Source organism: Halichoerus grypus, chromosome 11 (assembly GCF_964656455.1).
Source record: "Halichoerus grypus chromosome 11, mHalGry1.hap1.1, whole genome shotgun sequence".
NCBI lineage: Eukaryota > Metazoa > Chordata > Mammalia > Carnivora > Phocidae > Halichoerus > Halichoerus grypus.
Genome location: NC_135722.1, coordinates 11,920,798 through 11,938,643, shown reverse-complemented (window position 1 = coordinate 11,938,643; position 17,846 = coordinate 11,920,798). Strand labels below are relative to the sequence as shown.

Sequence of the window (17,846 nt, the reverse complement as noted above, 5' to 3'; positions counted from 1 at the left end):
ATTATCTTACACATATACATTTACACACATCATAGGTAGCAATGTAAATTTATTATATCCTTTGCAAGGCAGTATCTATCAGTATTTCATATGCATATATCCTTGGATTCAGCAATTTCACTTCCAAGATTCTATCCTACAAGAAAATGAAGATATACATAAAAAGGTATATGTAGAAGTATGTTCCTTAAGACATAAAAAAGTACAGTCTTTATGAACAAATTAAAAATAAAATAAATGGACATATAGCTAAATAAATTATAGATACATGCTACAGAATACCGTGCAGCTGCTAAAAGGAATGCAGGCATAGATTTATATGAATTAAGGAAGACTTCTTTTTTTTTTTTAAGATTTTATTTATTTATTTGACAGAGAACAAAGAGAGACAGAGAGAGTGCGCACAAGCTGGGGGGGAGGAGCAGAGGGAGAAGCAGGCTCCCCACTGAGCAGGGAGCCCAATGTGGGACTTGATCCCAGGACCCTGGGATCATGACCTCAGCCGAAGGCAGACGCTTAACCAACTGAGCCACCCAAGCACCCCAAACTAAGGAAGACTTCTAAGATACATTGTTAACTTAAAAAAGCAAAGCCCACCACAATATGAAAACTATCCTTCCATTCATGTGAATTTATAAGCACATAAACATAAGTGTGACTTTGCATACACAAAGGTCTATAAGGAAACATATCTGACAGCAGTTATTTATGGGGATAACAATCAATGGTGGTAGGAGGATACATTCAAAGGGAGATGATCTAACTTTTTACTCTGTATATTTCTGAATTCTTAGTTATTTTTACCATTAAAAGGTTAAATATAAAGTTAATGTAAGTATAGAAAATTTTAAAGCTGCAGAGAGATATAAAGAAAAAATTAAAATCACACTTAATTCTCCTTTTGAGAGGCAATTAATCACTCTGGACATGTTGGCTTAAACCATTATGCCCTTCTATGACTGTGCCTAATTTTGGAAAATAAGAATGACCTTTTTTCATATTTTAAAGTATCTTTATGTATTTTCCTATCCAACTTTGCATCCACAGCTAGCACTTTCTGTCCACTCTATGTCAGGCCCTCCATAAAGGGTTTTACACATGTTCTCCTTAAATCCTTATAACAACCTTAAGAGCTAGGTATTCTCACCCCCAGAAGAAAACACTGGGGCTTAGAGAAGTAAAAAGCTTTGCTCTATATAATACAGCTGGTAAGTAACAGAGTTTGGGCCCACAGACTGCAAAGCTTATGTCCTCTAGCACCATGCTCAACCATCCTCCAAAATGATCTTTAAAGGCTATCCAGCTTTCAAATGTAGAATGTACCATACTTTATTAAACCAATCATTTATCACTAGACACCTAGATTGTTTCTGATTTTCACTGTTATAATACAGTAAATAAGTATTTGCACCCATATTTGATTATTTCCAGTGTCAATTTTGAGAAGTGGAATTTGAATCATATAGGTAACTGACTCTGGAGTAATGTTGTAACCAACATTAACTAAGCTTAGCTAATAATCCACCAAACTGACTCTGACACTCTCTCTCTCTCTCTCTCTCTCTCTCTCTCTCTCACACACACACACACACATGCACACATGAGCACAAAGCCATAAATAAACCCAAATATTGTAAGTCTTCCACTAAATATATTTTCAAAAATGAAAACATAGATATATTACTTTACTTATTTTTATGTATTTATCAACCAGCAAAAAGGCAGAAGGAAAATACCTTCCTCTCTTAGGGAAAAAAGACTGTCTTGGGGCGCCTGGGTGGCTCAGTCGTTAAGCGTCTGCCTTCGGCTCAGGTCATGATCCCAGGGTCCTGGGATCGAGCCCCACATCGGGCTCCCTGCTCAGGGGGGAGCCTGCTTCTCCCTCTCCCCCTCCCCCTACTTGTGTTCCCTCTCTCGCTGTCTCTCTCTCTGTCAAATAAATAAATAAAATCTTAAAAAAAAAAAAGACTGTCTTTTGGGTACCACATGTCCCACTACTGACTTATGTTTGAGTATTTAGCTATAAGAAAAAAGGAGGAAGTGGATATCTTCCCCTGCGAAGATAAAAGATTTTGTCTTTTAGGTACAACATGGCCTTCTGCCAGGCATAATTTTTTTTGTTTAATCTAGAAACAAAAACGGTCAGGTATGCAAGTGCTTGATTTGGTCCTTGTTGGCTTCCAAGAAAGTGCAGGGGAGCTCCTCACAACACTTTCAGGTCATAATCCCTTAGTCATTGCTGCCACAGGCCTGTGTCTTGAAAGTACAAAAGGCAGCGGGGCTGTCGGCACATTCTCTGCTCTGCTTCCCCGTGTAGAATAAATGTACCTTCTTATATGGGTCTGTATGACCCTAAAAACCTGTCTGTCTCACAGTTGGGGCATCCTTGTGCTTACTCAAAAAAATTCTTACTGGTTTTTAGCAAGATTCCTAGAGCAGTACGGAAAGAGAAGTAGATCATATTTGTGATACCCTAATAGTAACTGAGTCAACAATATAATATTCTAACTAAGAATGGAAAGGCCTTAAAGAGTTGGTGATTATATCACTACACGGAGTGTTCCTGAAAAGAGAGGAACCTCAAAATCAGAGCTCCTATGAATTGTCCCCTCATGTCTTGAAGATGGTAAAAGTGCTCTGCTATGTCATGAGCAACAGTGTAATTCATGAGTCAGAGATTTTAATAATATCCAAATACAAGAGATGTGTTTAAAAGAATACAGACTCCGGGGCGCCTGGGTGGCTCAGTCGTTGGGCGTCTGCCTTCGGCTCAGGTCATGATCCCAGGGTCCTGGGATCGAGCCCCGCATCGGGCTCCCTGCTCAGCGGGAAGCCTGCTTCTCCCTCTCCCACTCCCCCTGCTTGTGTTCCCTCTCTCACTGTGTCTCTCTCTGTCAAATAAATAAATAAAATCTTTAAAAAAAAATAAAATAAAATAAAAAATAAAAGAATACAGACTCCTCACGTGAGGGGCTTCACTGTGCTGGAGTTTTCTCCTGTTCATTCCTCTGCAAATGTTTTTATGAATTTTTTCTCCTCATTCTTACCAAAATTACTTTTGTTCATGTGTACATTTCTAAATTATTGTTCATACTGCTATTGATATATAACTACATTAGAAATATTATCACGTCACTATACTCGCAACTAGTACTGAATAGTTTCAAGCTTGACAGCAACATTCAGTTCACTTAAACAAGACAGAGGAAATTGTGAAAGTGGGATGCGGGAATCTAGTTTCTGAGTCTCAAGCTCTATCTATACCTGCGAGTGTTTTCGGCTCTGAGTTACGCCAGCCATACGGATTTGCATCAGTCTATTACATATTGACTAGGCCACCTGGATTTCCTATCAATCTCCCACACAGATCTTCAGGGCAAGTATCACTCCGTACTTGGGGAGGTGTTATCAGTCATGGCCCACCCAGGAAAATGCAAACATACTGGGAGTAAGCAGGAGGAATTTAATCCAGAAATTTGATTACACAGGTGATGGCAGAACTAAAGAAGTAAACAAAAGATATTGAGGTAACTCAGAGATAAGCCACAGCAGGTAGCCATTAGGCCAAAGGGACAAAAAAAAAAAAAAAAAAGGCAAAGTTACTAAAAGCCAGGGGCCAAGGCAGATAGGCACGTGCTGGAACCACAGTGGCTCTGTCTCGCTCCAGCTGAAGCCATAAAGGAGGTGTAGCCTGCTGACCTGGGTGACGCTGTGGAGAGAGACTAGGGGAAGAAATGTCCTGACTTGCCCTGCCTTTTGCCCTCCAGCTCTCTCCGCACAGTGCCTCCCATTGGTCAAAGCCAGCGAAAGCCAACTAATCCTGGAGCCTGGAAAACCCAAACGACAGGGGTCAGCTCCCCTGGAATACAGAGCAGAGCAAGAAAAGAGAAAGAAATGGGAAAAAGATCAAAGACTTATACATTGGCATGCCATCAATTGATCACAATGCCGATACACAGAAAAATCGCTGTCAGTCGTGCTGGCTTTTCTGTTCTGGGTGCCTGTGTTCACTAATATTTCTACTGAAGTCTTGGTTTCCTAGTTTTTAAAAATCAATATTTACTGCAAGTCTATGTGCACCAGGCACTGTTTTCTTGTTGTTTTGCTTGTTTTGATTTTATTTTTTTTACAAGAAGGATGGACAGGGTGGTCTAGGGGACATCCCTCCAGGCCATCTCCTGGAACTGGAATAAACTGGCAATTATATTCATAAACTGGCCTTACTCCCATCGAAGTAGAAAGAGTCCTCAGGTGGGAAGTTATAAAAAGACTTCATGATAACACAGGTCCTTCCCTTATTTGGCGTCATGTGTGCGTTACTGGCTGCAATTCTAGAACCAAATAAGGTGTGGTGTGGTACTCTTTACCATGCATGAGCCTTTGCTATCTTGTTTCCCTTTTAATTTCTTAAGCCCTTCCATTTGTTTCCCAGAAAGCTGATTTTTTTTTTTAAATGACAAGCACTACCTGAAGAGAGAACAAGAAAAGCAGCCTTGGCCAGAAGAAATGATTTAGTAAGTGGGTCTGTTTCAGTATGTAATGTTTTTAAAAGGAAACCCCCTTCCCTGGCTAAATAAATCTTGAGCAAATATAGAAAGAAGAAGTACAGATTCATTAGAAGTACATATTCGGTAGTATGCTGCAGAGACCCTCTTGTCTCGGTTTGACCCTGATCCTAGCTCTGGTTTTGTTGGCATCTTGCTGAAATTTCATTAGGTACTTCCTGTTCCATGATCTGGAGCATGCTATTTAGAGTAGCCCGGCCAAAACATGTGTGGTGACTCAAACTATTTACACTTTTCTCAGGTGGTGAAGGAAATAGCAGAGCCCACCAGCCCGGACAACCCATCTAGAAGCCACGTACCCTGAGAAACTGCCAAGTGAGCTTGGCAGAATTCCACCTCTGCTCAAACACTGGGGAAGAGAAGGAGGGACTTAGCAGGAGTTCAAATAATGTACACACGCAGAAGCATCCAAACACAGATCGATAAAATTATCTAATAACTTTAATTTTTTTAAGTATTTAATAAAAAACATACCTGTAGATATTGTGCTCCTGGATATGGGTAGTATACACGAGCTGCACCTAAGACATGTAAGTGACAGAGAAGAGCAGAGAATGAGTGTCTGTTAGGAGAATGTTGGCACTCATCTACACCCAGAATTAGGGGATGTTTTTAGCTTCTAAACGGGACTGGTAACTAGCGTATCTCTGAGATCTTTCACAAGGCAGAGGAATAACAGCCATCCCACAGCAAAAGGCCACGTTCTAAGCAGAGTAGTTGGCAATGGGACCAAATAATAATGTCCCTCTCCCTGCCCCAAAAGCACTGAAATCGAGAAGTTGATCGTACTCACATAGGAACCACAAAACAAACAAAATGAATCAGAACAAAGCCCTTTAACTAGACAGGATGGTGTCTAGGGGAAGACTATAACACAACTAAATTTAACATACAAAAAAAATAATAATAATGTGTGTCTCTAAAGGGTAGTTGACCAGCAACTCACTCATTTATTGAACAAATATTTATCGAATGCCTGTCATGTGCTAGGGCCAAGGATGCAGCAGTCAAAAAACAAAACTAAACGAACAAAAATTGTCTATCCTGACCTTACATTATGGTGGTGAGAAACAGGTAATAAAAACATTAATAAGAAAAATAATAAATCCATTAATATGTAAAACTCATCAGGAGGTGGGAGATGAGAAATGGGGGAGAGACGGCAATTAAAAATATATTGATCAGGGAAGGACTCACTGAGAAGGGGACACTTGAGTGAGGATTCACAGAAGGTGAGGGAAGTAAGCAGGTATCAGGGGGAACACGGTTCAGGGGGCCAGCACCCTGGAGCATCTGTGGAACAGAAAGGAGGCCGGGGTGGCCTGCACAGTGAACTGGTGAGACAGGGATGGGAGTAAAAGGAGCCAGATCAAGCAGGTAGGGTGACCATATAATTTATTGTTCAAACTGGGAAGTTCTTGAAAGTGAACGAGGGGAAGGTACCAAAAATAATTAATACTCTATAATTTTTAAAATATATATTTATTGACCAAAAGTTTGGTTTTATTGTATTGATGGACCTACAAAATAATTCTGTTGAAAACTTATTTTCAAAATAAAATTTTCTAGAATATTTTTAAACGACACATGGCTAAAAACATTAATTTCTTTTAAGATTTATTTATTTATTTGAGAAAGAGAGTGCACGCATGCAGGGGAGGGGCAGAGGGAGAAAGAGAGAGAATCTCAAGCAGACTCCCCACTGAGTGCAGAGTCTGACTTGAGGCTTGATCTCACGATCCTGAGATCATGACCTGAGCCAAAATCAAGAGTCAGATGCTTAACCAACTGAGCCACCCAGTCGCCCCTAAACATTAACTAAAAAAAAAAACCTTTTATATTATTTGAATATTTTTAAACAGCACAGTAAATAATTACTCTTGATATAGATTCAAATCCCTTAATTGGTTACCTAGCCATTGCTGTCTCTAACATTGTGATGTGGAAATTTTTCTGAAAGATGCCTTTTTTAAATCTGATCTTATTATTTTCCAATTTTTAATAAAACTGCAAACTTCTGCAGAGCTGCATTTTATAATTAATATATTTTGAAGTTGTTGACACTTTTAACTGATGCTTCTCTATAAACCATAATTTTTTTAATTAAGAAAATACTCCCACTCAGCTGCTGCTAATCCTCTAAATTCAGGGCATATTCTGCTAAATGGAGAATATCCTCAATTGTTTCTCATATTAAAATGTATAAATATTTCTGCCCCAATATTTTCACAGGCGCTGTATTTCTGCCTCCATCCGGAGCACCTTTCTTCAGTAATGTTTTTACAAGATGAGCTCTTAAGTTGTCTCTATTCATGATTGTTTTTAACATTTTGCCAAATGTAGATACTGCAAAATCATAGGCCTTCACAATTCCATCCCATTCTGGTGGAGAATATAAATTTATCCAATTAAAATTAGAAACTCCACCAAAGGCAAGATTTTTCCAAAGCACGATTTTCAAATTAGGTAATTAAACCATTTGAGCTCTCATCTTTTAACTTGTTCAGTTCCTCCCCAGCTTTTGTCAAGAGACATTTGAGCCCTTTCCTTTTTGCAAGCTTTGTTTTACATAATTGCAACTTGCTAAAAGCTTCAAAGCTGAATTTTCATGCTACATTCACTGAATAATTTGATTAAATATTTCTGACTGATCTTGCACATAATGTAACCTATATTTAAGTTGCTTTACAAAGCATTTTTTCAAAGGCTCAGGCATTTCTAAAATCTGATGATGACAGGCAACACAGAAAAAGCATATGCAACCATACTGAAATGTTTCTGTATTCAACATCAGCTTCTGTCACGAGAGCTTTGTAGATGAGTTACACATGTACTGTGATTATGTAAATATATATTTGTAAATTTTAACATTTGCAGTTTCTAGTCTGATTGGTGGAATCCTGCAGCTTCTTTGGATGCAGTCATGAATTTTGTGTACATCACAACCAATTCCAGGCACGTTTCTGCTTCATAGGTTTTTAAGTCTGTAAAGAACATTTTTTTTATCATAAATCTGTGCTCCACCAAAATTTATATTCATATTACCACCAAAAAAAAAACAACAACACCCACTTTTTCTTCAATATTGAACTTCTCAACTAAATTTACAATGGCATTAACAATATCGGATGTTTCAATTCTTTTTGACAGAAGAATGAATTTCCAAGTACTTTACTTCGATCCTTTGGATTGGATGAAAAAACGAAAGCTTTTGGAATTAACAAATGTTCTGACTGAGGTGGCACTGATATAAAGCTGACATTATTTGGTGGTTTACAAAGGGCATCAACTCAATCATCACGTTTACACTTTAGTTACAAGCACAAGATAACTTGAAACTGACAATGAGCAAAACCAATTTAGAGGTGTTACTTGACCCAAATGGAAATGTGTGCTTCGCCATGACGTGTAGACACACCTCCGGCAGTTGTACATGTTAAATCATCGGGCACACTCTTCTTAAACTATTAACTTCTGAAGTAGAGGCTGATGCTTCTTCCCCATACCTGTGTTTTCCTGTCTTCCAAGGGGGCAGTAATCTATTTGCCTCCAGGGTGGCCAGGAAATGTTGGCAAATATTTTGGGCAAATTACACATTCCCCATCAATTTCTTGAGAAAACTAAACATGTAATTTTGGATTTGGTTTTCGTTTGAGCCAAATGCTGCTCAAAGCATCTACTGCAAAAATAAAAACATTGCCAAATAATAAAATAAATAGCTACAGCTTTACATATACCATCAAGGCCAAAACTGCTTTACCGAGAACTTCTAGATTACGCTACACTCAACGGCAAGAATGCTTAGCCTCTATTTCCTAAACATAATTTGTATGACATTAAGCCAGTTTCCCATGTTTTTTTCTGATCCTGAGGAGGCTCTATGCACCTCATGAGCACGAGTGGTGGTATACCAAGTGGCCAGCTGGGGGAAAAGCCTCAAAAGTTTTCCTGCCACCACCTAACACCAGAGGAGTTGGCTGTTCCTGACTGATTGTGCTTATGCTCTTAGCTTTAACAACCAGCACTCTGCATATTATCCCTGAAAGGGTGCTTACCGGTTAGGATTTGTCTGAACAGGATCAGGGAAAGAAGAGATGAGTTATCATTAGCCATCTTTTGGATTTAGCCATAATAAAGTTAGAATTCTGTTCACTGAATATATTTTACATGCTACTAGATGAGACGTTGGAAGAAGCCAGAAGAACCAAATGGAGGTCTATCAACCCAACCTGGTTTACATTAGTGAAAATGCTAACAAGAAAACTTCATAAAATATGGTAAATCTACGGTAAATGGCAAAGCCAATAATAGAATGTTGAGAAAACAAGCAAAAACCCAGGGCTCTTCCGAGTGAACAAGGACATACAGTCACCCCACTAAGGTCAGCGTAAAGACCATGGCTTTTACTTCAAATGGAGATGGAAATTCACAGTGGGGTTCTGAGTAGAGGAATGATGAGATCTGATTTAAGTTTTACGGGATCACTCTGGCTGCTATGCTGAAAATAAAATGCAGGGGGCAAGTGTAGCAAACGAGCTAAGAGCCTGTGGCTGTGATCTTGCATTGAGGAGAAAAGACAATAGCTTCCTAGGAGGGAAATAAATGTGCATCCTTAAAACTGTATATATAAAAAAAAACAACAAAAAACTGTATATATGTAGCAGAAGGAAAGAACAGTTAAAGGGGGAAAGAAACACAGGCTCAAATTTCAGGTCCATGCAACCTGTGATTTCATACCAAGTGTGCAAGGATGAATCAGAATACTGTTCAAAACACTGCATATGAAGAGTATGTACTTAATTCCTCTTAAACTAATTCCATTTTCATCAAGCAACTTCCTAATTATAAAGTAGATTCATGTAGACTTACCAACAGGAAGGGGATATACGAATCAGCAAATACTGTTCTCCATTCTACTTGATGGTTTTGACTCTAACCAGAAATTAATAAATTGGATTTCTGGGTTTTTCTTATACACCATCTCTTATGAGTATAGCTTGTTTGTGTTGGTTCCCTAGAGTGTCATCATCTGTAGGTACACTACTAATTGAGTTTCCTAATACATTCAACAGAAAATAAGACCTGGAAAGTTGTGACTTTAAAAAGTCACCCTGAAAAGACTTGTCTGAGCTGCCACTCGGCCTTGCCCAGGTGACCCCCAGTCTTGGTGAGTGCCACTCCAGTCAAACTGCAACATGCAGCTCTGATGCCCAGAGAGTCCTACCAGAATAGTCTGAGTAAAATAGGGAATACTGTGTTACCATGCCCTCATTAGAAAAAATGCAGTTCTCAAAGGCTTATTCTTCTATGATGATTTTCTCAATTCTCATCCTTTCCAAAAACAGCCACCTTCAAGTTATCATAGAGGGATTTTTCTTTCTCTTTCCTGGATACATGATTCCTCCTTCACATCATTTTATGTAAGACACAATTAATTTTCAGAAAGGCACTCAAACATGTATATTCAAGGTACTGCAATAAATGAAAAGTTACCGGCAAGGGACTTGCATCATTCTGAACAGAAAGGGTCTCTGAAGTCTCAGTAAGGTTACTCTCCTTTCTGGAGTGCTGATCCAGGGAAAGAGGAGCTGGGCTGGAGGATTCATCACTGTCTTGGAGGGTGGAGCGCTCCAGTTCCTCCAATAAGGCATCTATATCATAAGATACAAGAGAATCATAATACAGAACATGGGATGATTCCTCTTCTGGGATGATTTCCCCCTTAAATATCACTCCTGTGCCTCCATTCACCTCCTTCTTCTCTTGGGTTAAGGCTATCTTCAAATATCTTCCCTTACTCTTTATTTTACTTCAAGAATGTGGTCTATTCTCCCAGAGGATGTTTAATGCCTCCACATACTGTGACCTATTTCCTATGGTTGCATCCAATTTCACAGCATCACTCAAGCATTTGACTTCTTATATTGCAGGGTATTAATTTTTATCATTCATTAAGGGTGGGTTGCCCACAAAGATCCCCAATTAGAAAAGAAGTAAATCCTATATATTTTTCCTATCAGAAAAGTGTAAGTAATTACATTTTTTCTAAATGTACCAAGACAGTAATGCTTCTTTTTTAAAATTTTTTTATTTTATTATGTTATGTTAATCACCATACATTACATCATTAGTTTCTGATGTAGTGTTCCATGATTCATTGTTTGCATATAACACCCAGGGCTCCATGCAGTACATGCCCTCTTTAATACCCATCACTGGACTAACCCATCCCCCCACACACCTCCCCTCTAGAACCCTCAGTTTGTTTCTGAGTCCATAGTCTCTCATGGTTCGTCTCCCCCTCCGATTCCCCCCCTTCATTTTTCCCTTCCTGCTATCTTCTTCTTCTTCTTTTTTTTTTTTAACATATAATGTATTATTTGTTTCAGAGGTATGGGTCTGTGAGTCAACAGTCTTACACAATTCATAGCACTCACCATAGCACATACCCTCCCCGATGTCTATCACCCGGCCACCCCATCCCTCCCACCCCCCACCACCACTGGAGTGGTGGGGAGTAATGCTTATTCTTAACCTGATTATTTTTTTCTTATATCCCAAGCACATAACAAAATTTTCAAAACAAAGTAGAAGTATTCTGTCTTTTAGGGCATATAGGGTAAAAAAAAAGGGGGGCGGGGATCAAGGAGAAAATAGATATTGCAAAACTAAGCAAGAGGATGTTGCAATCCAAATCTTGAGATTTGTTTCTCCTGTAGTTTTCTTGGAAAAAACCAATGCACTTTACAAGTATCACACTACTACTTTTCTGTTATGATGAAATTAATAATAATTAATAAACATTTACACATTACAGGCACTGTGCTTAGGAATTTATATATTTAATTTAGTCACCCTAATGCTTTAAGGCAGGTGATATTATTGTCCTTATCTTGTAGATCAAGAAAGAGACTGGGGCGCCTGGGTGGCTCAACTGGCTAAGCATCCAACTCTTGATTTCGGCTCAGATCAGGATTTCAGGGTTGTGAGATTGAGCCCCGTGGAACCTGCTTAAGATTCTCTCTTTCCCTCTTCCTCTGCCCCTACCTCCCCCCTCCCTCTGAAAAAAAGAAAAGAACAAAAGAAAGAAAAAAGTAGTGTCACTGCTAGTGATGCAGATCCTGTCTGATCCTGGGCTATCTGATCCCAGCCCCTGCACTAACTTCATGTCAAAAATTCCAGTCCCCATCTTCATGTGGATTCTCAGGATCATCTTGGCATGATATGCTCTTCTCTGAAGCCATTTCCTCATCTACATAATGAAGCAATTCTATTACAAATTTTTTCAAATTGTGGGCTGAGACCCATTAGTGGATCTCTAAGTGGATTTTTTACCACAGGTCATGATTTTTAAGTTTGCAAAACAGTGGATTCTATTATTTGACATTATTTGATTTCTGCAGATGAAGGGCTATAGGGAAATATTCACCAATGAACATGACATTATCTGATATTGCTTTAAAATAATCCAGGAGTGAAAGGAATGGGTGGGTGTATTAATGAAATAAGATTGGCCAAGAGTTGATGACTATTTAAGCTGGTTGATGGGTATACTAGACTTCATTATTTTCTTTACTTTTGTATATTTTAAAATTCCTCATAATAAAAGGTTTTTAAAAAGAGAAAACTAATGTAGAAAGAAAAACTTGTTTTCTCATAACTTTACTAGCTAGATTGAATGCCAAACTTCTGGGTTCCCAATTTTTGTTCTGTACCCCTCTATTAAGATATAACCCTTTTCTATTTTCTAAGCTTTGCTCCAATCGCAAATCATGGATCTTCTTGTATTCAAAATAAAAAGACATTTACAGTAAAGATGACGGGAGAGGGGAGACCCCCTGTAAGAGAAGCAAACCATATCTCTAAGAGGAGAAGGTTACCCTTAGAAGCACCAGTGAACCAAAGTTAGTGAAACTCTCCCCTCTGGGTCATGAGTTAACAGGCCTTTCTCTTCCTGTTTCCTAGGAGTGCACATAACACCAACACCCAAGATTATCTTGCCTTCTGCCAAATTCCGTAATTTGCAGATGACTAATTTCAGTATGACAAATGTGGAATTATAAGGGGTGGGGGGAAATATTATACGGAAAACTCTGTAGTCCTTCCCTATAGCCCTTCATCTGCAGAAATCCGATAATGTCAATAGTAACATGAAAGGAATAAAGTGAGGTCTCTTGGGGGATCTCACTGGATTGGAATGATTTCATTCAGAGCCAGAGTCTGCTCCTGGTTCTCCTTTATCTAGCACCCCCGAGTAATGAAGGTTTAGGTAAAATCTGCTGGGTGGAAACAAACCATCAACGTTGGAGGAAGTACTGCAAAAAGGAAATATCCGCCTGCCTTTGCTGACCTGTCTTGCACCCTATTTCTCTGCAGCAGGGAAGAAAGACCCACCCTAAGTCTTTTGGGTAGTTACTGAGCTGCTGACAATCTGAAGAAACAGGTGAGGTTTAGCCACCCAGATAGATTATATGAATGTTACCTTCCAGGCGGCTTGGTACTTTCTACATTTCTGGACCAGATTTCTCTACCATTCATCCTGCTCAAGTAGTGCAAAACTGTGCAAATCTAATTTTTAATTTTTTAATTATCTGGGTTGTTCTATTGTTTGGGATACCTGAGCCAACGCACTGCTAAAATAGGAGATTGCCTTGTAGCTTAATCAGTTTTGGTGTCAGGGGCTCCTGAGAGTGATATTGAACACATTTATTTTTTTTCTTAGTTATCTCATTGGAAAAAAAAAAAGTGGACAATACTTATTTTAGAGAGTTGCTTCAGACACTAACATGATTAATATATGTAAAAATGTCAAGTTTTAGTTTAAGTCACTAAATACGTATTACTTCCCTTTTGAATGACCTGCTTGAAAGCCATTATGTATTGCTAAAATAAGAAAGAAGGGCTAGATTCTAGAGCGCTGGACTTTGAACTCAGGCAGAAATGTGAACTTCCCCAACTCTGACACAGAGTAAGAATCTGGATTCTACTCCAAGTCTAAAACACATTCTACCCCAAGCATTAAAATAGACTTTGCCTCCAAAACAGTTCAATATTTATTAAATAACACCTTTCCCTCTTCATTAACATCTCTTCCCTCCTGTAATTTGCCTATCTTCCTTTCTCTGCTCCTCTAGCCCTCAAATTACACTCCAAACAATTAACAACAACACAAAGACAATATGCAAAATGTTTTTCGTTGTTGTTCACACTTTTGACATACCCCAAACATACAAAAACCCAGAACATTGTGGAATTAATACAGCTTGGAAATTGAGTAAAAGGTTAGTGACTCAGTGTTAGTAAGGATGCCAGCAACAAAAGTCAGCAAAGGATAAGGAATGAATCCCAAGAATGACAAAACTTCCATTACTCCAAAGATTGGAAATCAGGGATCTGTCTGAGCAATGTGGCCAATTGTTTCACTGCTGGTTTTAATTGTTTGAAATGGAAAGAGTATCATATTTGCAGGCCACAGTAATCTGTTCCTTCAGAATTCCTCTGAATAAAGAGCTTAGCAACAGAATCACTGGAGTTTTAGCACTAATTCTCCTTGATTTAATACTAAACCATGGAACAAATGAAACTACCCTGGCCTTTGTCCAACGTTTACAGATGCCTCATTCTTGTTCTTCTATTCCATTTCTTCTCCTCTCCCTTCTTTTTTTTCCTTCCTAAATCACAAATCTGCAGGTGCCAACTGTGACCACCCTATGACCTGCAACAGCCCCCAAGAGGCAAATACTCATAATAAAATGACAATCTCAATCACAATTCAGTCCAAAAGTATTTGTGCATAGTTCACTCTGGTGAGCACCAAACTCTCAGCCTATTTGTGCCACTGAAAAGAGTGAACCTATAGTTCCCCAAAACAATCACAGTTCCTCATGCTTCACTCTTGGTTGGGCTGAGGTCATGAGAGAAGTGGAAACAAAATCTTCCAGCACCACCCTCCCTCTGGCTAGAAGTACACCCCACCACAGAGATGGCAGCCAAGTCTTCATTCCCTCAGAGTTTCTCCTCCAAGAAGGTCCTCACTCACCCAACTCTTCCATTGTCACACACCCAAGATGCTCTGGTCCCACAGGTTGTGAGGAACTGCTTTGGCATGTGCTGAAGAAGAGGACCGCAAAGGAACTGAATGAGACAGCGTGAAGCAGCCTCTATAACCCTTTTTGGTTCCTGTATTTGCTTAGCACTTCCTCTCTTTTGATTTGGTGAGTTTCTTTTTTTTTCTTTCTTTCTCTCTTTCTTTCTTTCTTTCATTTCGATAAGTTAGTTTTGAAAATGGGACATAGAAAGGTGGGTAGTAGGATTTGAGTTCTGTTAGTGCATTGGTGAGGGTGAGAAAGATTCAAAATTAACTTTAAAAAATTGGGCACCTACTATGTGCCAGGATTCATCTTGAATTCATGGGATGGCAGATTTGCACTTGCGTTTTTCCCCAGTGTGGGTATCCCACTGTGACTGTGCATCAGAAAACCTGCTGTATGTGTGTGAATGTGTGTGTGTGTGTGTGTGTGTGTGTGTGTAAAGCTGATGACCATGGAAGTGGTTGCCTTCATAAAATTTCCATCAGAGTTAACCAGCACCCAATTCATTTTGCTGTCACTATTTACTTAATGATCCAGAAATTATGCTTACCTCCTTTCCTGAATAGACTGTAAATCCATTAAAAGCAGGGCTGAGTAGCAGTCACATTTGGATTTTCAGGGCTATTGGTTATTTCTGTGGTCCAAAACACAAACAACTATAGTGATTATGAAGAATGAAACTGGAAGACAAGACACAAGGTTTTAAGCTGCAGATGCCTCAGGGAAACACAATTTCTGCCTAGTTATGTTGCCTAATAGCAATTTCTCTGAAAAGGGACTCTGAGATTAACTTTCACCTTTTCTACCACTGTGATTTTATTCACCTTGAATTAAATAAAACATTTACAAAAGGCCTACTATGAGAAAGCAGTATGTAAAGAACTGTAATTATGGCTCTGTGAAATGTAATATTATCTCCATTTTTACCAGTGGTGAAATAGATTCAAGGAATAGTAACTTGCTAAAGATAACAGAATTATAGGTAGCTTTACTATTTACTATAATCCAGGTTTAGTTTCAATCCCTGTGATCTTTCCTCTGCAATACGTGGTCTTTTTTTAGGGTGATGTAAAGGAATCATTCATTCTCCCATTCCATTGTGATGCTAAGCTTTTTTTTTCTTTAATAAAAAGGAGATTCCCACTCTGCATTACTTTGAGCAGCCATTGGATGTCAGTGCTGTTCCAAAAGTCTGTTCCAAAAGTCCAAATGGGTTTGAAAAAAATTCCCATCCACACTAATCCATAGTTTTTACAACTGAAATGCCACTAGTCCTATGAAAGTGCAGAACATTTGATAGCGAATATAAAACATTTGCCTAATCTATGGTGGTAACTGAGCCAAAACACCGAGAGGAAAAATGCACTTCAGCACTTGGCTTGCAAATATTAGACCCTCTCTGTAGGTTAAATGGATGATTAATGTGAAATTTATAATTGGATCCCCAGATCTTGTTTCCATCCGCTTTCTGGGGGGGATGGGGGGTGGGGGCACACGGGGGGTTAACCCCAGAAGCTTTATTTTCCAGGGGTAAGAACCGTTCTTTCAAATTTCTCCTTGATTATAGTGCATGAAAGGAAGAAAGGAAGGAATGCTGGAGGCCCACTGCTGTCACTGAATGCAACTTGGAAAACAAATGGAAACTCCCATTTGACGCATTAGAATAATTTAGTTGCACGCGCTAGTGGGCAGAAAAGTAGTTTTTGACACAGCTGCTATTCTGACTGTGCTTCCTGTGCAGCAGAAACATTCAAAACCACAGAAGCCAAGTGGCTTCGAGGCAGGGAGCACGAAGGAGGCCTTCGGTTTCTGTGAGTAGGTCACAGAATCACACTAACAACCCTTCCCCCTTCCCTGCAGCCCAGGGACCACAGCCAAGTTAAGCAGCCGACGCCAGCTCCTTGGCACCGAAAATATCTAGTAGAACAGCAACTCTACAATTCTTTCCAGACTTTTATTAAGAACCAAATGAGTGGTGAGAATTGTGCTACGCCCCGAACACCCGACGGATCCAGATTCAGTCCCTGACCTCCGGGAGATCACAGGTTACTAAGTCACACACAGGATGACGAGGCGAATACTGCAGGCATGAATGCTAGGAGGTGCGAAGTAACCAATCCAAACTAAGGGCTACTAACGTGGCCACCCAAGAAATGTTTCGCCAACACCAACTTAAAAAGTCAGGAAAACCACCCCAAGCTATCCCGACCAGCAACTAGCTCGCCATTTCCGCTCAGATCTGTGCGGGCGTCGCGGCCTAACCCGGAAATACTACCTCCCTGAAAGAGCAAACGCTGACCGCAGAAAGAGTAAACTACCTTTCCCGTCGTGCATCAGTCAAAAACCTCCCAGCATCCTCTCTGCCTCTGGTTTCTCATCTTTTTTTCCTAAAGCTTAGGATATTTAGGACTTCATCTCCCAAGATGCCTTTTGACAAGTTAACCCTGCGCATGCGCCAAGAGGAGGGCCCTCCTTGCCCTCACGACCCCGCCTCTGTTCTACCGCCGCCATTTTTTCAGAGACTTTCATCCGGCAGTCGACGGGGTTTTTTTTCTTAAAGGAGAAGCGACAACTCAAAAAATTTCCCCCTTCTTCCCGCAAGACCTGGCGGCGCTGGGGACAGAAAGGCCACAGACAGGAAAGTGGGATCGGGGTGGAGGCAGAAGAACGCCAAGGCTACTTCCGCGGCTTAAGGAAGAAGGATAGAAAGAGCCCTGTGGCATTAGCGGCTCCTTAGGGAGGCAGGTGCGCGCGCAGCCAGTCCAGGGTGCGCGCGAGGCGGGGAAAAAGGTGCGTTTTCCTCCCACCAATCTCCTCGCGGGACCTGCTCCTCCCACTGCTCCTAGCGCGCATTGAGCTCGTGGCGCGGGGGGTGGGGGTGGAGGAAGGTCACTTTAGGATTGTCGCGAGACGCAGCCGTTTAACGGTGAGAACGGGTGCGCGGGGAAGGAAACCTCGCGCGCTCCCTTAGAGCCGTTTCCTGATTGGTTGAAGTAAGGGGTGGGGGAGGGAACCCAGGACGTCGCTGCGTGAGAGACCACGAGGGGCAGGGCGAAGAAGCCGTCCCTCCTCTCTGATTGGTCCGCTGAACGTCTGTGGCGGGCGCGCGCGCGCCGCCAGCCGTCGCGGGCCTTGAGTGGCAGGGGGCGGGGGGGGCGCCCTCGGAGCCGGGCAGAGGGGAGGGGGGGAA

General features: G+C 40.5%; 1 protein-coding gene across 1 annotated transcript in view; it reads right to left on the bottom strand.

Moving 5' to 3' along the window:
- Nucleotides 1-14,729, bottom strand: part of LPXN (leupaxin) — a 41,295-nt gene extending 26,566 nt beyond the window's left edge. The window contains exons 1-3 of the mRNA XM_036076518.2: nt 14,605-14,729; nt 10,059-10,216; nt 5,040-5,086 (exon numbers count right to left, since the gene is read on the bottom strand). Of these exons, the coding sequence (XP_035932411.1) occupies nt 5,040-5,086; nt 10,059-10,216; nt 14,605-14,617 (218 nt within the window). The 5' untranslated portion in view covers nt 14,618-14,729. The remainder of the gene's footprint in view (nt 1-5,039; nt 5,087-10,058; nt 10,217-14,604) is intronic.
- Between the last annotated feature and the right edge of the window lie 3,117 nt (nt 14,730-17,846).